Source organism: Coccomyxa subellipsoidea (assembly GCF_000258705.1).
Source record: "Coccomyxa subellipsoidea C-169, whole genome shotgun sequence".
Classification (NCBI taxonomy): Eukaryota; Viridiplantae; Chlorophyta; class Trebouxiophyceae; family Coccomyxaceae; genus Coccomyxa; species Coccomyxa subellipsoidea.
In genome coordinates, this window is record NW_005178025.1 from 890,660 (window position 1) to 908,746 (window position 18,087).

The 18,087-nt window shown below is 51.6% G+C and overlaps 5 protein-coding genes across 5 annotated transcripts; 2 read left to right on the forward strand and 3 right to left on the reverse strand.

Moving 5' to 3' along the window:
* Positions 1-1,623: 1,623 nt before the first annotated feature.
* Positions 1,624-6,260, reverse strand: COCSUDRAFT_19259 (PTR2-domain-containing protein; the record flags this gene model as incomplete). Its single annotated transcript, XM_005644183.1, has 10 exons — positions 1,624-1,832; positions 2,298-2,520; positions 2,865-3,067; positions 3,417-3,609; positions 3,952-4,054; positions 4,393-4,635; positions 5,014-5,219; positions 5,506-5,694; positions 5,917-6,100; positions 6,226-6,260. Coding segments are annotated over 10 exons (1,788 nt in total), but the record flags the coding sequence as incomplete, so codon positions are not given.
* A 1,026-nt stretch (positions 6,261-7,286) lies between these two features.
* On the forward strand, positions 7,287-8,432 carry COCSUDRAFT_54585 (hypothetical protein). The gene is made up of 6 exons (XM_005644184.1): positions 7,287-7,371; positions 7,476-7,573; positions 7,682-7,729; positions 7,858-7,944; positions 8,049-8,123; positions 8,269-8,432. Exons 2-6 carry the CDS (start codon positions 7,502-7,504, stop codon positions 8,311-8,313), a joined length of 327 nt encoding a protein of 108 aa, XP_005644241.1. The 5' UTR covers positions 7,287-7,371; positions 7,476-7,501; the 3' UTR covers positions 8,314-8,432.
* Position 8,433: 1 nt separating this feature from the next.
* On the reverse strand, positions 8,434-10,700 carry COCSUDRAFT_54586 (hypothetical protein). Its single transcript, XM_005644185.1, has 6 exons — positions 10,036-10,700; positions 9,744-9,899; positions 9,524-9,582; positions 9,341-9,399; positions 9,078-9,214; positions 8,434-8,860 (listed from the first exon to the last, which is right to left on the reverse strand). Exons 1-6 carry the CDS (start codon positions 10,261-10,263, stop codon positions 8,726-8,728), a joined length of 774 nt encoding a protein of 257 aa, XP_005644242.1. The 5' UTR covers positions 10,264-10,700; the 3' UTR covers positions 8,434-8,725.
* A 2,208-nt stretch (positions 10,701-12,908) lies between these two features.
* On the reverse strand, positions 12,909-14,475 carry COCSUDRAFT_44530 (hypothetical protein; the record flags this gene model as incomplete). The annotated part of the gene is made up of 3 exons (XM_005644186.1): positions 12,909-13,146; positions 13,554-13,615; positions 14,308-14,475. 3 exons carry the CDS (start codon positions 14,473-14,475, stop codon positions 12,909-12,911), a joined length of 468 nt encoding a protein of 155 aa, XP_005644243.1.
* Positions 14,476-15,981: 1,506 nt separating this feature from the next.
* On the forward strand, positions 15,982-17,522 carry COCSUDRAFT_19275 (glutamine cyclotransferase; the record flags this gene model as incomplete). The annotated part of the gene is made up of 6 exons (XM_005644187.1): positions 15,982-16,174; positions 16,302-16,416; positions 16,543-16,723; positions 16,893-17,017; positions 17,118-17,200; positions 17,365-17,522. 6 exons carry the CDS (start codon positions 15,982-15,984, stop codon positions 17,520-17,522), a joined length of 855 nt encoding a protein of 284 aa, XP_005644244.1.
* Positions 17,523-18,087: the final 565 nt, after the last annotated feature.

Consider the following 18,087-nt stretch of genomic DNA (forward strand, 5'->3'; position numbering starts at 1 on the left):
TCAGCACTACTTTGATAAGCATGCCCTGAGCGTCACAGCATGATGTGAATGAAAGGTCTAGGGAATTTTCTAGATACATGTCAGGCTGTGCAGGCAGAACTGCTGAGATCATTCCGAGTTGAACAGCTACAGCATGCAAGATCAATGTTACACGACCTGCCAAATCATTCAGAGAGATACTAACATTGCTGGTGCAATACTTTTATTGTTGCTGACCCACAAACTGAAGGTGAGCTGTAATAGACAGGCGTGCAGTACTGTCAGGAAAATGCCACATTTTAGGCCCACTGGGAAGACTCCAGTAAATATGCGACCGGAGCATTTCTTTCGGCCCATCCGACGGAACACTCGTGCCTCATAAGCCTCACCGCGGGGTACGTCAAGATGGCTGGGGCCTACAAATCATCCTATGAAGCTGACAAAGATATTAATATTGACAGTGCGACCTGCATCACTTCAGAAGGTCACCTGAGAGCCAGGCAATTATTTATTTTGCTTGTCCTCAGGACAAGTTCAACCAGGCCAGCACCTGACTTGCAGAGCTATCGGGTGTATGGGCAAGCCATGCATGGTTTCTGTGTTGCAGTCTCAAACCTCACTCCTCTCTGCTACAGATGTGACACTGAACACCAGCCACCCGGTTAATTGTGCAGAAAGTAGGAAATAGGCAACCCATGTCTTCAAAACACGACATTGTAAGCTATCTTTGACAGCCCTTCTCTGAAGTGCAGACAGTGCACCACCCAGACTGTCAGACAGGCACCTCAGCGACTGAAGGGTGCTCAGAGGTCGCCTAAAAATTTGCAGTGCATGCCCTCTGCCCTAAACTGCGACCACAGCTGGCCCTTCCCAGTCATCACAGAGACCACCTCTGCGCAGAGCCATCAACATGCACACCCAAACCCATCGTTTGGGAATATGCACAATACTGTGCCCCGGCCTGTGTCACCACAACCGGTACACAACAGAAGAGATGCACTAGCAGTACAAGCTGCCAAAACTGGCCCTTGCTGGCCATCCCAGCATGCTGCAGAGCGATAAACATGCATTTCCACACCCATCAGTGGAGAATCTGCATGCGGGCCAGCTCCACAGATGACAGCCACAAATGGCATTTCAGCGGAAGGGCGCCGGCAGCGAAGGGGATTCTGGGACGAAGGTGACAGAACGGCCGTACAGCCCAACGTCGTCCTCTGGCCTGATGTGGGATCCGCCAATGTTGATCTCCGTCGTCTGCGCACACAATTACACAGGTCAGTCGCACACTCTGAGAGCATTCCCCTCTGCTCACTTGTTTGCACAAGATGTGGGTATTGCACCGCAGAGACCTGTCAAGTCCGTGAGAGCTGCAGCGTGCTCTTGGCAGCAGGCTACCCTTCCCCTCCAGAGATTGCAACTTGGAGCCTGTTAACAATTCCAGAGGAAGGGGTAGCAGAAGAGACGTCCAAGGGGCAAGAAAGAAGCTGATATCAAGGTCAGCAGCAAGGATGGTAGCAACGCTGCGGAGAGGTAGAGAGGCAAGAGCTCGGCGTGGAGTCCATCACCCATGAAAGGATGTGACAAGAGGATGGCATCCTCTCACACCCTACACCGCAGCACATGTAGAAAGGGCATGCCAGTTCATCAGTGAAGGTTGGCAACAGTGATGGGGCGTGCCTGGCCGCGGATGGGCATGTCGGGCATTTCGCGCGGCATCGCCCAGGGAGGCACGGGGCCGCGCGGGGGTTTGAGGGCGAGGCCGCCCACGTGGCGCTTTGTAGCGTGGGGGATGTCCTTGTAGACATACCTCCGCGCCACCCACACAAACAGCAGCAGGTTCACAAACGTCAGCCCTGCGCCAGCCCCAGCACATCCTTCTCAGCACGCCGCAAATCTCAACCGTGGCATTTGTCATTGCTTCAAGAATGCACAGAAGTTACAATGGCCTATTCCAGGGCTCGTTGTATACATGGCACATGTAAGGTGCACCAGGATAGCCTGCCAAAATCGGACCTCTTTCCTGCAGAGGTCACTGAGGTGCGCTAAACCTCGTCTGCTGTGCCTAGGAAGCATTAAGACCACTTCCTGAATACTCCCATGTGAAGGGCCAACCTGGTGCACCATAGCCCCCTGATGCTGCAGCAAAGCATCTGCAATCGAGTCATTGCTCTCCGCCCTCTTGCAGCAGGGAGAAGTTCACCTTCTCCTGTAAGGAGTTATTGCCCACTTCAAAGGAGCGGGACAAGGCTCTTCTCCCTCAAAGACACCACAAGAGCAATGCCAAGCATGGATGTGATCGCATTAGCAGGGGCCCCCACCGGCGAGCAGCAGGAAGAAGAGGTCGAGGCGGCCGTAGTTGAGGTCCTGGGGAATCCAATCATAGCCCAGAGAGTCGGTGATCGAGGACACTGCCAGGACGACGGCGCCGGAGAGGTAGGAGCCGATGGCGACGCTGAGCAGCTGCAGGGCCATGGAGCAGGAGCGCATCACGTCAGGCGCCTGGTCGTAGAAGAACTCCAGCTGCCCGATCGACGCCAGCACCTGCGCGCACATGCCCACACATGCCGCTGTCAATGCACAGCGCTTCTACCTCTTGAGCGCTTCTGCCTCTTGGCGTTCCTTGAAAGTCCATGAGCATGTCGTTCTGCAGGATGTTCCCTGTGCCAAATTCTCTCGCGAATACTAGAATGTATTGAAGTTTAGGCTGCTGCGGCATTGTCTGCGGTGCAAAGGGCGGACCTTCCATGGTCCTAACATGACGAGCTTGCATGGGCTCTCATGTCAGCCCAAAGAATGGCCTGCCCTTCGCACACCATGCTTTGCTGCCTGATGGACATACAAATGATAAATCAAGTGAGATCGTGCACAAGGGGGACTTGGAGCACTAGGGAAAGGGGGCTCGCCTCGCTGAGGCCGACGAGGATGTACTGGGGGATCTGCCAGAAGACGCTCATGTCCACGATGTCCGGCTGCGCCTCGCGGTTGGCGTCGTTAGTGAGCACGGCGCCCTGCGCAAACAGCCGCAGCCGGTACCACTCCACCGTCGCGCCCGCCAGCATCGACAGCATGCACACCAGCAGCCCATACCCTGCGCCGCAGCAACTGCCTGTGATCACACTCCCCTCCCGATGCAAATACACATACTCCAGACCCACTTAGAGGCTGTTTTGGAACTCTGAGCCTGCTTTACCCTGACATGTTAGCTTCTCCTGCTAGCCTTTCCAGCAAGACACACTGTGATTCTGCAGGGCATGCACAGCAGCAGATGACAGGCACCTGCATGTGCCTTCTCACATTCAGCCTTAAAGCAGGTTGATCAAACAGAAGGCCTCAAGCTACCCTCCCACACCAGCATAGTCGATACAGAGTTGCACAAGAGCCAGGAAACCTTGCATGGCTGCTGCCGGGGTGAATTCTGTGAAAGGCATGTGGCGCACCGATGCGCTGCAGGTGGGACAGCTTCATGCCGAAGCGGCGCAGGAGGGGGACGACTCCGCGGTCATAGATGGGGATGAGTACGATGATGCTGATGGTGTTAAAGAGCGCCAGGGAGGCCGAGGGGATCACAAAGCCGCCGCCAAACATCACCCGGTCCATCGACGCGCCTTGCACCACGAAGAAGCTGCCCATCTGCCACAGCGTACATAACACTCCTTCAATTCCGACACCCTCCCCGACTTTGATCTGGAAGGGCCAGGTGAGAGGAAAAACTCCTTGCTCTCAGTGGGCATCAATGCATCCGATGACAGCTGACATGGGATGCAGAATCACCAAACATTAAGCACACAATTTGGGACAAATTTCCTCCTGCAGCATCATCCCATTCAGTTGATGCAACCTGTACAACAGCAGGCTGTAGACCAGCTCGTGAGCTTCATGACTGAGCAGATGGGCTGGATGCCAGCTCTGAATGATGGCGGCCGAGTGTGCATGCAATCAGATCCAGGGGGAATGAGGAGTTTGGGGCCGCACCTGGGAGTAGATGGTCCAGTAGAAGATGGTGGTGAGGAAGATGGGCAGCATGCGGACCACCATGCGCACCTCCTCCACCTGCTCCGTGCTGAAGCCAGCAATGCTGCCTGTACACAAGTCCCCCACAGCACATGGCTCAATCGCTGTCCTACTTTGATGAGCTGGCCGGTCCAAATGTTATAGCAGCGAGCCGATGAGACATGTCAGCACTGCCATGGTATACACAGCCACAATGCAGGATGCAGGAGCCCGCCTCAACATCAGAAGCCTTCTCAGGCATGTCAGAACAGCCAAAAGTAGACTTTTGAACATAGGAAGCATACTGGCATCGCGCATTGAAATGGGCGGTGTCAGTAACATCTGACCCAATGTACCCACAGAAAGTAGCACCCCATAGCTTTCTCTAGCACTAGAAATGCCAGATTAGGGCAATGCAACAACCCCCAACATTCGGATTGTGGCGCACCGTCGTCCTCAGACTGCTCGGCGGCGCTGTGGAGCCACTCGTAGCTGTGTACGCGCGCCATCGCGGCGCCGATGCCAGGAGAGCCGTCCAGCGCGCCCGGCGGTAGGTTGACGGGGCCGCTGTAGCCCGTGCGCGAGCGAGCCTCCCGCCGCCGCCGCCGCGCCCGCCACCGGTTCTTCGCCGCCGCCGTCAGCACCTTCACCACGCGCGTCATCGGGCTGCGCGCACAGTCAGCACCCAATCAGTCATTTCTTTCTTGAACACCCCACTTGTCATCTCCTTCATGCACAATATTTTACGGGCCCCAATCTTTCCCTGGCTACTTGGGGAGTCCCCCAAGGGGAGTCTCTCTGGCATCCAGAATGTGTCAGCATATTGCTCCTTTAGAAATGTGCCCGGCACGCGCTCGTGATGCCTCTGCGGATGCGTGACATCCCCATTTCTGCTGGACGGATATCCTAGCCGTATTTCAAGTGACAACATGACAATAGTTGAAGGACTCTCGAATGCAGCCTCCACATGCCTTACTGTCCAAGCAGCCCATTAAGATAATGCTTATGATGAAGGAGGAAGAACTGGCAGATAAGGGTGCGCACCTCTCGGTGGGCTCGACATGCGTGTAGAGGGAGCTGCCGGCCAGGAAGGTGACGACTGCCAGAGCCATGGCGACAGCCGGAATGGCAAAGCCGATGGCCCATGACACAGAGTCCTGGATGTACACGATCACCGTGACAGCCAGGCAGCTGCCCCAGTTGATGGCAAAGTAGAACCAGTTGAAGAAACTCTTCTTCTCCAGCCGGTCCTGCACACCACAGCTGTTGTTGTCAGCTTCGTTCTGCTCCAGATGTGATGCATTCCTGTCATGGATTGTTTGACGAGGAAAACTCTGCACTGCAGCCGCAGGTGCTCCGAGTAAAAAAGCCCTTCAAGAGCTGCTTGCCATGCCTTGTCTTCTTCAAGACCTGGAAGCAAGGCAAATTTTGCGATGCGTCCACATCAATGTGATGACAGATGCTTTGTTCGGCAAATGATGGCATGTCAACCAAGAGAACGCCGACAAGGCAAGGTGGTGGGGCTAAGATGGATACCTGGGGGTCAGACTCATCAAACTGATCTGCACCAAAGGCGCTGACGTTCGGCTTGATGCCCCCGGTGCCGAGGGCAACGATGTAGAGGGAGCCAAACAGGAAGGCGGACTGATACCACTTGGAACTGTCAGCGTCGATGTCAGGGGTCAGCCCAGGGATCCATGCACTCAACGCCAGCGCCACCATGCCCTGCAGAGATGCCCCACTCTCAACATGTGTCATATGCAGACTGGCATGACCCATCGTGGTGCTCAGGTTTTCAACGGAAGCCTGTGCAGATGACTCAGCTCTGCTAAGTGCGCATGAGACCCAATCACCAAGGCAGGAAGAGAAATCTTGGGGTGGAACTTAAGGGATTACGCCCAGATATGAGCAGGACAAGAGTATAACAAAAGTGCACGCAGGACGCACCACAAAGTAGATGATGGAGAAGACGAGGATGCAGTAGAAGCGGCCCCATCTGGAGTCAGCCAACCAGGCGCCCAGGATGGGTGTCAGGTAGCAGGTGCCCTCAAACAGCATGAGCTGCACTGAGGCAAATGCTGGATCATAGTGCATGATTCTGGTCATGTAGATGACCATGTTGGACATCAGCCTGTGCCACACAGACACTTGGTGAGCATGCATACAATTTAGCCATACAGAAAGGGGATGGTTCCCATAGAGCTATGCAGTCTGCACCACACATGGGGATGCAGAGCAACAGCAGAGAGCACGCACCCATAGAAAGCCAGCCGCTCGCAGAACTCATTTCCTGCACGGACATCAGCAGATTAGCCCCCTCTGCACAAGCTCAATATATTGAAGTTTATGACTGCTCGTCTCATCAATCGGCTTACCTAGGATGAAAGGACAGACTGTCAGTAGGGTGGACCTCCTCTTCTCTGGCAGTGGAGCGCTTTCTAACAGGGGTGCCTCCATTTCGCTGTACTCCCTGTCCATAGCTGACATTGGAAGCTCCTACAATGCATCAAATAACACATCCATTGACCCCATATCATGCTAGTCGACCAAGCTGCCGCTGCTGCTCTTCTGGTCTAGTCCTCTAGTCCTGCACTGCTGGCAGTTAGGGCAAAATTTGAGGCGACAAGCAGAGTCGATCACTGAAATATGATCGTTTCACTTTCCCATCGCCATGTCCCTCTGCATGTATTGTTGTGCAGACAGCTGATGGAACAACACTGAGGGATGTCACCTAGTCAAGAATTTGCCCAGCAGTATTTGTACCTTGCTAGTCAACACCTAATTATCGAAATACACACAGTGGAAAACTTCTGAAGTGCACGAAGGCTTGCGCAGCCCACCCACTGTGTCTCAACAGATTCGTGGAGGTTGTGCTGTATCCATCGTGCTCAGCGTTGGCCGCAGTGATTATGGTTATTAGTGTATCCCATCACCAAGACACGAGCAAGCCTGACTGAATGATGGCTTCCATCATCAATTTGGATGCAAGAAACCATGAAGAGAGAAGCATGGGTCTCGTATGACATCAGCACAGGAAACGTCCCATCGAAATGGATCAGGCTAGTTTGATTTCCAAATCTATGAATATTAGCGCTACAACGTTCTGTTTTGTGCTTCTGAAATTACCTTTGCATCTACCCCAGCTGCGATGGCCCTCCTTGCAACGAGTTCTCTTCGTTCTTTGCCGCTGCATGGGCCATCACAACTGCGATGCACAAACAATTTGGTGATAGCTACGAGGTATGCTATTGCAAGCACAAATTACTTCGTTTTCAAGCATATTGCGTAGTCAAAGAACTAAATCAACATGTTATGGCAGGTCTCCTTGTGCCCAAGCACACAGACGCAGGCTATTCAGTTGTCGAGCAGAAGATGTCAGAAGCGAATTTGACACACCAACAGGTGCTTTCCAACAACCGCAAGCGTGAAATGAAGTGATACCTGTGATTCTACATGTAGATGCAGATTAGCATGTCGGGTTCACTGTTACTAGGCCGCTTGCGCAGATGATGAGAAGCTGCTGCTCAGAGATATGGAAAGGTACAAGCAGCTCGATGCCCAAAGGCAAATAACAGACATGCCTGGACCGAGCAGTAGAGAAGAGGTATGCTGACCTTGTCAGTTCTGCCCGACAGTCCTGGCCACCTCCATTGAAGCATTGCTGCACAACATGCTTGATGATGGCCAACGAACCTATTCCTGTTTCCCACAGGAAAAGGACATTTCAGCCATGGCACAAGTAAAGGATCTGCTGGACAAGGTGATTGCTGTTGCAAGAAACCCACACAAACCTTTCCTGGACAAGTGCCACCCCGGCATCAATGGCAGGCAAACTAGAGGCAAATTTAGCGCCCAGCAATTATACCAAAGGCACTCTGGTGTGCCCAGGTGCTTATTGTAGATTTCTTCTTTGTCTGCGCGGCTCTTGCCTGGTTGGTTGCGGGAGTGGGAGCTCAGACTTCATTGCAAAACTCGGTGAGACAGCTCTTATGATCATGTCCCAACCTCACTTCTATTCCACCTGAACCTGATGATATGCCTGCATGCCAAACTAGTATACAGAGGGGTGTGCTCTGCAGGCGCTTCTTGATGCATGGTATCCCCTTTGGCAATGGGTGTTCCAACCAGCGATCGGGGTACTTATGCTTGGCGCTGTGAGTCCACTTCCTCTTGTCAATCTCTCGCACTGACTTTCGCGCGTCATTTCTCTCCTGGTTTAATCCCTCTGCCCTGCCTGCAGCCACCTTCAGTGTGTGCTAGTGGATGCATTACAATTCTGAACTTTCTGGTGCTGTGCAGCTTACTTCAGGGGCAGTGGGCTGGTTGCAAAAAAATTCATCCTAGACATTAGCTTTGCGCAGAGCCTTTGTGCGGAAGTGCCTTAAATACTGCGCGATCATATGCCATCAGGAACAACTCATCTTGAACTTTCAGGGATTCTGACCATGTAACATATCAAGCACAGGCTGGTTGCACAGATTAAAAGCTTCCATTGAGCGCCTAGCCATAAGCAATCTCTGTCAACGAAGGTGGTGAACACCAAAATCAACACAACTGATCACAATCACAACATATAGATGTCTTTGCAACGCAATCTCATATGAGATTGGGTCGACTCAATTCTCTGCAGTGTCCAGTGCTGCAATGCGAACAAGGGACAAACATACACAGCATAAACAGCTGTGGGGGGGTTGTCGACTAATTGTACATGAACAACTGTGCGCTTTGGTACGTCAACTGCACAGAACAGTGAACCTCACAAGTTCACAACCACATTCACTTGCCCCACATGGAGCTTGAATGCTCCCTCTCCCACTGACAACTCCTGTGCATTATCGTGCTGCCACGAGTACCGAGCTGCTGGAGTGGGTAGTTGCGCCTCTCCGCACACCTTTGAGAAAAACACCAAACAAATCAGTCTCTGTGAGCTTCTCATTTCTGACGCTTGTTCTACCTAGAAACGGCTGCTTTCTTCTTTCTCTAATTCGCTGTAAACAGAGCTCAAAGGGATTAAACTCCTTGCTGGACATGACCCACACATTACAGACTTCATGAAGCTTCCCATCATTGGGTCTGCAGCCTTGTGCATGTTGAGTGTGGGGATGCACCTCTATTCCGAGTCCCCTTGACAGCCTGAACTGATGCCGCAGATTGACGTGATTGCCAGCCCAAATGGCAGCGCCGCCGCCCAGCTCGTACTCAAAGCCAAGGTGTGGCCTGAACTGCGGCTCTGCTGACAACAAGCCTGAGGATTGCAAGCATGAGTCAATGACACACACAGCAAACACTCTTCATGAGAGATAGCAGGAAAGAGACTTGTCAATGGCCAAAGCGCCAGACAAACGCCGTGAGAAGGTTTGCAAAGGTGAACCTGCATAGCTGGCACGGGCTGTGACGCCCATATGTCCATTGTAGAGTGGGATTCGCTTCCTGCAACAAAGATGACATGATTAATATGAAATCAAGAGTTGTCAATACCTCGATGGAATGGTAGCACCCAGCACAACAGTTGTTGTGCACTGTGCTAAAAAAAGAGGATGCGCATTTGTGATACCTGTATTCGATTTCTTGTTGAGGGACATTCACCCTGATGCGTCCCCCAAACAAAGCATCCTGCACGGCATTGACCACAAAAGCGACAGTCAATGGTTGGTGCACAGCCGCCTACTGTCCGACAAGGAAGACTCCCACTGCGCTTTTTAATGTTTGATGCCATCAAATTGATGTATACAAATCTGACTATTGACAGCCCTTGCGTGTGCCGATTGCCATACCTTGCATGAGCACCCATACTCAAAGGTTCTGTTCAATTGGCAGTAGTCCGCACGCAACTTGAAGCGGAGGGGCCAGAGCTTGATCTCCTTTCTGATCTTGAGTTTGTCTGGAAACTGTGCGCCCCAGGTGATGACGAACTCCGGGTGATTAAGATTCTGGCAAGCATCACGGGTAGACCGTAAGTATCATGTTGATCCTTGAAAGAATTTTAGGGCTCTGAAAAGAATATGGCTCCCCACAGTGTGAAGCAGGAGCTGCACAGGGAAGTCACAACACAAGTATGAAACTCACAAACACTTGTCGCGGCTCAGCGCGCTGAGGTCTCCTGGTGAGTCTGTTTGGCTGGACGTCATTCAGGATTGCGGTGCCCTCGAGGGCAGGATTGTTGATAAGCTGTGCACTCCTGCTTGTTGTGAAGTATGGAGCGCTGGAAGGTGCACGCTGGGGTAGTAGGACACTCTGTGCTGATCCACTGGCCCTCCCCAGTCTTCCAAAAAGTCCTCTTGACTCCTCAGCCATACAACTCAGCAACGTGGATGTGCGTTCTATTCAGCTCAGGAGAAGAAAGGACGAGAGTTACATCTGCTCTTTTACTACAGAAAATATAGTATAGAGAAATTGAATTGTCAGGTCTCTTCTCTCAAATGCGTAGTGATCACAAAAGAACAGCGACGCTTGCGCTCAAGTTGAGGAGTGACTCAGGAGTCGAAAGAAGTCGAGAGAAGTGCATGAGTGTCCCGAGGGTAGATTATGATCTGCCTTGGAAGTCCAAGAAAAGAACATCTGCATTGCTCAAGCAGTATCAGCTCTGATTTGATATGCAAGATGCCGTAAGGTACCCATTATCAAGCATCCTATTGATGTAGAACTCTACATAACGTGCGGTTGAATGGTGTTTTGTCGCAGTACACAATCAAAATATAGAGTTTTATCGCCTGTAGGGCGCCTTTGCCTTCAGTCACCGTCTCAAAACGAACGGACTCTACAATACACCAGATGCTGTTCAGATGGTGTTATTATCTCAGAGGCCAGCCGAGCGTCAAGTGAAAGAGCAAACTCGCTCGGAGCCAAAACAGGAAGCAATCTCGAAATCGAACACGACAGTTCCGCTGCTGTGGGGAAGCAGCCAAAAAGACCGAAGCAGCCAAAAAGACGTCTGTTCTCAATGCGTTTGGCAAGAATAGGCTTCCCAGGATATCCCCTACAGCTCAGATATACGAGTCTCAGACTCAGTAGTCACAACCAGCGTCACAGCATGACAGGTTCAGAGAAGATTGAGAAAGGCGATACCGTCGCATGGAACTGGGGAGGGTCATCTATTCAGGGCGAGGTGTGTGTCATTGCAATCGTTACTTGCAGCTGACTATGTAGCGTCTGATGAGGGATCATTTTCGTTGTGGTGGCTCCTAGCTTGCAAAGCCGATCATCGTCCGCAGGTGACCAAGAAATTCACGGAACATGCTGAGATCGAAAGCAAAGGGAAGACAATCACCCGAAATGGTGACGAGGAGAACCCGGCTTACAAGGTCGAACGCCCAGGGAAAAACCCTGTCCTGAAGAAGGTGTGGGCATCACATCCGTCTTACTCGGTGGCGCGGACAGGACGACGCAGTGACTCTTCTGTATTTGTGTTCCTCTTTCTGTCCCTTTGGGTTGTTTCATCAGCGGCAGGGTCCACCATCAACGCTCTTTCTGTCGTAGGAGCTCTGACTAAATAATTCTCTCTTGGTTCTGTTCTTGACAGGGCACAGAACTGCATAAGCTGGATGATGACGAGGATCCGCCTAGCAATGAGCATGTAGAAACACGCCGCCAGAAAGCCATGCGTGAGGGCAAGTAGGATCTTTTCGAATGCCCCTTTTTGAAAGACTGAAATGGTGCAGACAGACAAGACCGGTCCTAGATCTAGAGCGAATAATTGCCTGAAGATTTGATGTAACAACAAAGCCCTCCAAGGAATGCCCTATAATAGATGCCTGTGGACGCAATTGCCTGTATGTAATGTTCCGCTGTAATCTTTCACAAAGACTGCTCCTAGCCACTGTACATGTATACATACGTACGTACAAGCAAATTGCAGTGCACTAAGTGCACCCAGTGGTACCACAACTGTCCTCTGGCAGTGGCTGTGCAAAATCAGTACAGAGCGCTAGCATCATAGGTTTTTTGATGTACTTTTGTCACGTGTTCTGTCCTTTGCTGGCAACATAGGCTGCGTAATTGCATGATCATGGCTATTGCTGACAAGGCTAGCTCCTGCAATTTCTTCTACACCTTTCACACCCTTGAGACTCTGCTGCTTCTCTGCTGAAGACGGCTCTCTGTGATTACTGTCACCTGATGCTGCTGAGCTCCACTGTCAACTCCATTTGCAACAACCTGACCCGGAAGCACAAATCCATCTTTTATGGATCCACCTGCAGAACTTGCATTGCTCCCAGCTAAACACCTCTTAGGAGCGCTGCTGTCTCTGGCTGCCGAGCTTGTCTGCTGCTGTTGGGAGACACCTGTACAACCATTCATTGCTCCAGTGCTGGCACTGCTGCCTCCAGAAACCTGGAGGTCCTGCCCTGACTGGGAATTCTCCTCCTGAAATGGGCTCCTGATGCACTGCTGGGCCCCACTCTGAGGCTCCATTGATCCTCCCACCGGGCCAGCAGCAGCACTGGGAGCTGGTGGCAGAGCTGCAGGAACATGCACAGCATTCATTAGCACGCCCAATACTACTGAGGTGCTCGCCAATGGGCGTCAACGATTTATAGCCCGGCCAAATGCAATGCAAAATGCAGAAATTGTTGCTGAGCAATTCGGAGCACCTTGCTGGTCGCAATTACACAGCGATGAGGATTGAAATATTAAGACATTCCTAACGGGACATGAGGTCCAAACGCGTACCACTCTACTTCATACTAAGTCCAAGCAGCAGGAGCTTGTGGGAATCAACAAGGCATGTCTGCATTCGCAGGTGGGAGCAGTGCTAATTCAAAGAAAGAGGAATGCAGACATCAAGGCAGAGCGAGCGCCAGAAGACAGCAGAAAGGGCTGCCTAGCAAGTGCATGTCATGCAACAACAAGACGATGATCCCCCAGCCCAGGAGCACTAAATGACCTTACTGCACACATGCATAGAAGTGTGGCATTTTTCAGAGTGGACCATGAATGCTTCAGGACAGCAGCTGTGCCAGAAGAAGAAGAGGCATCCGAGGAGACCTACCGCCTGGGGTGGCGGGCTGTGACTGTGACTGTGCATTGGCACTGATGCGCTGCTCAACAATTGTTGGGCCCTCAGGTATGCTCGCCATCTCCTGCAGAGCCTGGTCCGCCTTGTCTATGGCGGCCTGGATGATGGACTTGCGCGTAAGGCTCAGCGACGGCCTCAGAGCACGCAGAGAGTCCTTCCGCCTGCATTTAGCAGCTTTGAAGTCAAGTACAAGTCAGCATGCACATGCACATGCTGGGTGACATGTACAGTACCGGGGCCGCACTGATGGGTACAAGCTCTTGTAGAAAGTGCCAGACATGAAGTCTTCCCTCTGCCTTGCAGCAATCAATCCGCACTGTAGTTGCAAAGTAAGGACAGGTGTGATGGAGGCAAAAGTGCAACCTGATGGTATTGTAGTGGACCGGTGAGATGTATGTGAGGAAGAGTTCCTTCACATGCTTCAGCATCTTTGGCATGTAACGCAGAAACCTGCACACCATCACTGCTGGGTGAGTCCACCTGTGAGTAGAAGTCCTCTTCAGACATCAACACCATCCATGAGTCATTTGGCAGAAGCGCGTTATGGGTCGAAAATGTTTCAACGCACCAATTGAGCTGGTCACTCGTGACAACATTGATGATGATGCCATACACATCGCAGACGGCTCTCTGCAGCCACATTGAGAGTTGTGTCAGCCAAGTATACCCATCTCATCCACATTGTCAGAGAAAGCCGTACTTTAGATTCCCCAGGAAGAGCAAATCGTGTGAACTTTGGTGGTGGGCCTGATGCATGTAAAATAAGGAGCTAACCAGTGTGAGCTCATCGCCCCATGTCCCTGAACGCTCCATCTTTGCAGTATACTGTGCAAAGTCCTCACCAAGATAGCACTCAAAATCGTCTTTATTCTCCCTGCAATTGTAAGGGCTTCAAAATCTTTCCGGATACTACAGCACGTGCAGGAGAGCTGCAGGATTCAGCGCTCTGTGCAAAAGTGTCGCGCAAAGCAAGCTGGGCATCTGATATATGAGGGGAACCAGGTGAGCGTTACCTCATGTAAGTAACGGCCTTTCGTCTGACGCTCTGATTGTAGTCCTCAGTACCCCATAGCTCCATGGAGATGGCCCGGAACTGCAAACACAGATATGGATATGACGAGTAGATCTAGTGAGTGTTGGGCAGTGGAGCAGTCTCTGCTTTTACCTGCCTTTCACTCATTCTCCCTGCAAGGAGGGATGCAAACCAACATCCTTCGCCCAAGAAGGTGAGGTCAAAGAGCCAGACAAGACTGCAACTGTTCATGCAAATAGCCAACACCTATGCAGCACATGTGTGCTTTCGAGCCATGAGTATGCCTCACCAGGCAGTTGCCGTCACCCCTGCAGACGCTCATGTCCATGTTGAGCTTGCTGAGGCGCCGCCGCAGCCGGTCTTCCTGTGACAGGAGATCCGGCGCAGATTCCGCATGGTCCTTGCCCTTCTCCTTGTGTATCGCCACCTCCAACTCCTTTCTATGTGCTGTCCACATCTCCGTGAGGGAACTGGCAGTCCCTGCTTCACAGCACAACTGCTCTCCAGGACTGCAACCGGTTTCAGATGCATCTGCTGTCCTGTCAACTTGGTGACTTCTTCAAAGGCCCCAGGGCCCCCAATATCACATGACTACTGTACATGCGATATTTATTAAAGACCATCACCTTCGATTGGAGGCGTGAGAGAGCTCACGCGTCGAAACAGAGGAGGCAGGCTCTTCTGCTCACTGAGCCGGTCAGCTGTGAAAATATTTACTGTGTGCATGCCGCTACGATCAACGGTCAAAGGAGCACAAAACCTCGATATCCTTTCCACCACGTCGCGTGCATGTCTGCCCGACTTCTCATCATCCTCCCAATCTGGGGGATCAAGGCTAATCTTGCTGGGTACACGGCTGTTGGGTCTTGATATGCATAGGGACACTAGCCCTCCCATCAGTACCGAGGCTGCTCCTTGCCACCAGCTGAATATTAAGAATATTTAACCATGCCAACGAAGGCTGATGTGGTGCTGAAGATATCTCCTAGACAAAGAGAGTATAATAGAGCAGAAGCACGAAGTCCTAAAAGCCTCGTTAACCATTGAGCTTCTGCATACAGCACCAATGAGACCTAATAAGATCGCTGTTGCAAATCTATGGATTCAGTTCATGCGAGATCGCGCATTGGGCTCGTAAAGTATGACGTTGTGGCAACTTTGCTTTTCACGCAAGGACAGAACGCAGGATGTCAAAGATTTTCTAGATGCCGGCATGTAAACTCCTCCGAGAGAAATGGCAGTCCCTGCATTGATCGTATGGGAGCATTTATCAGTATCGAAAAACGTTGGACCAGATGCTTCATGAGTCAGTTCCGTGAGTAACCTTACCTAACAGGATCAACAGTCCTTAAACTCTCCGAGTCATTCAGGCCGTTGCAGTGAATCTGGGAGTTCAAGAAGTTCATCTCGTTGTGCTTCGCATTTGCATTTCACATGCAGGCGTTGCTAGGCTTGTCCTAGTGTTGGCTCAAATACCATTCCATCCCTCAGTCTCTCGTAGCTCTGATAGTAGATCTCAAACTAGCTGCACTGTTGACTGTCAATTGGGATAGTGCTGACTTCAACTTAGCTAGCTTGGCGGTGGCAGCTTTTACGAGAAGACAGACACCACTAGAGAAAAGGATGGTGGCACTTCTTCGAGCCCCTGATACATGCCATGACCAGGAAGCAGCGCAATAAGAAGACCCCAGTCTCATCACAGAGGCCAGACGAAGAGCCCGATAAAAAAGTCCCGAAGTTCGGGTTCAAAACAATGGCCTCAGCAGCAGGACTGGTGCAGTCCCCCTTTCACCTCTGTTGGCCCTTTTTCTCACACTCAACAGGCTCTTAAATACATTTTACGCCCTACAGCACAATTCAATTTATCACTGCCAGGCCCTGTCCATCTAATCTACATTTGAAGTGGTACTTGAAAAGTAGATTGTAGATATCAAGATGCCTGTCAGCCACGAATTACCCTTGGATGCCACAGGTTCTGGGACTGCTGTTTGCGGTGGCACTTGTGCTGAGAGCGAAGGCTCAGCTGAACCTCCCAGCCACCCCACAGCTTTTCACCTACGATGTGGTGAAGGAATATCCACACGACCCCGACGCTTTCACACAGGGCCTCCAATTTGACAGGGCTGGGGCCACAGAATTTTTCTGGGAGTCCACAGGTAGACAGCTGTACTTTAGCTTGAAAGTGTGGTCTTGGTCTGTGTTGCGCAAAAGTGGGCAGCCCTCCAACAGTGTCACACTGTACCTAGGAGCTGCCTGTTCTCGACAGATTTCACTTCTGCGCAGGGATGCATGGGCAATCGACTGTGAGGCAGGTTGAGTTGGAGTCCGGGAAGGTGCTCCGCAGCAAGGCTCTTGATCCGAGCGACTTTGGAGAAGGCCTCACAAAGCTGGGGAACAAGTAAGTCATCCTCGATGAGCAACTCCTCCTTTTTATTGATTCCATTCTGCGCCATAATAGAACTAAGAAGCAAGCAGACACTTCAATTCATGCATGCTTGTCCATGCGAGAGTTTGAATGTCACAGGTTGTACCAGGAAGTGTGGCAGAGTGGGAAGCTGTACGAGTACGACACTCTCAACTTTGATGATGTCAAGACCTTGGCAGGACCACTGACTGACGGCTGGGGAATCACGACAGACAACACGTCCCTGATCCTCAGCGATGGGAGCAGCTCCCTTGCATTTGTCGATCCTGCAACTCTGACGGTGCAGCGGACAGTTCCGGTGTGTGCAAAATTCCTATTCCTTGTTGCGCCACCCTGGAATCTGTGCTATTTCGTTTCAGAGTCACAATGCACCAATCGGTGCTGTGGGGCTTGTAATGGCAGGATGAAATATCCACGGATTTCTTCAGGTTGTGCTTTGTACCTTGCAGGTGACTGATGGCGGATTCCTGGTCTATGCTCTGAATGAGCTCGAATATGTGAACGGAGAGATTTGGGCAAACATTTGGCTGACAGACTGCATTGCCCGCATCGACCCAGCCACAGGCACCGTCAAGTGCGCATCCCTCACCCATGATCAACAGCTGACATCTGTGAAGCACTTTGGACAAGCCCTCCCGCAGAAGTATTACATGCAGTCGTTGTGTTGCATGCAGGGCGTGGATCCTGATGTCACAGCTGCGCACCGCGCTGCAAGCTCAGAACATCCAGCAGACCTACCCAATGGATGTCCTTAACGGTGTCCCTCTGTCCTTGGCAGCAACCACCCATCGCATCCTGTTGCCTCACATGGCTTGAGCATCTGCAGTGTGGTGCCCAGTGATCTGAAATGGCAACACCGGTGCATGCAAGTGCCTTACTTTGGCGGCAAATGCTCTGACTATGAGTGTGATGATGCTGCAGGCATTGCGTATGACGACGCCACGGGAAGGCTGTTTGTGACGGGCAAGTACTGGCCGCGCCTGTATGAGGTCAAGCCCAGGCTGCAGAGCGCCAGCCCCAACCCCCTAGAACTGCTGGACGCACGGCGCCGCTGCATAAAGAGCAGCAGCGGTTTCTGATGATATCCGTGGCAAGGAGAGCAATTCTCCGGGTCAATTGATCAATTGGATCTACCTCTCAGCATGGGCGCGGAATTCGGGATGTCCACCTGCCGGAGCAGAGCTACTGGACAAAAATGGTTCCACAGTAGTGTCTAGGATTGGCATGTGCATTTTGTGATACAGCGTGTTGCTTGTTTTACGAACTCTTGCTTGTCCCCGATGGAACGAATGGACAGGCGCTCGTATTGAACTCCACGCTTAGAACTTCAGCAGCTTTTGAATTCACAAATGAGTTGACTGATTGAATCATTGATGTGGCACTGTGCACAGTACTGCAGCAGTCAAGACATGTTGGATGCGAATGCAGCAATTGCAAGTAACTAGGATGCAGATATATGACTATACTGTGAACAGTCAGTGCTTCAGCTCACAGTCCTTACAAAAGGCAAAGGGGCATTATGCTTTTGTTGGTACTAAAGGCAATCATTGGCCCATGATGGTACATATGTCAAGGATCGAGCCAGGTCACCTACGGTAGCTCATGTGCAGCTCAGAAACTTTCAAAAGCCTTGTCTGATCTCAT

Excerpts from the sequence above, each read along its gene's own strand:
- COCSUDRAFT_54585 (XM_005644184.1), top strand. The coding sequence starts at position 7,502 with ATGGAAAGGTACAAGCAGCTCGATGCCCAAAGGCAAATAACAGACATG. Across the intron at positions 7,574-7,681 it reads GACCGAGCAGTAGAGAAGAG|GAAAAGGACATTTCAGCCAT; the intron begins GTATGCTGACCT and ends TGTTTCCCACAG. Across the intron at positions 7,730-7,857 it reads TAAAGGATCTGCTGGACAAG|GTGCTTATTGTAGATTTCTT; the intron begins GTGATTGCTGTT and ends TGGTGTGCCCAG.
- COCSUDRAFT_54586 (XM_005644185.1), bottom strand. The coding sequence starts at position 10,263 with ATGGCTGAGGAGTCAAGAGGACTTTTTGGAAGACTGGGGAGGGCCAGT. Across the intron at positions 9,400-9,523 it reads CAACAAGAAATCGAATACAG|GAAGCGAATCCCACTCTACA; the intron begins GTATCACAAATG and ends TCTTTGTTGCAG. Across the intron at positions 9,215-9,340 it reads AGCCCGTGCCAGCTATGCAG|GCTTGTTGTCAGCAGAGCCG; the intron begins GTTCACCTTTGC and ends TGCAATCCTCAG.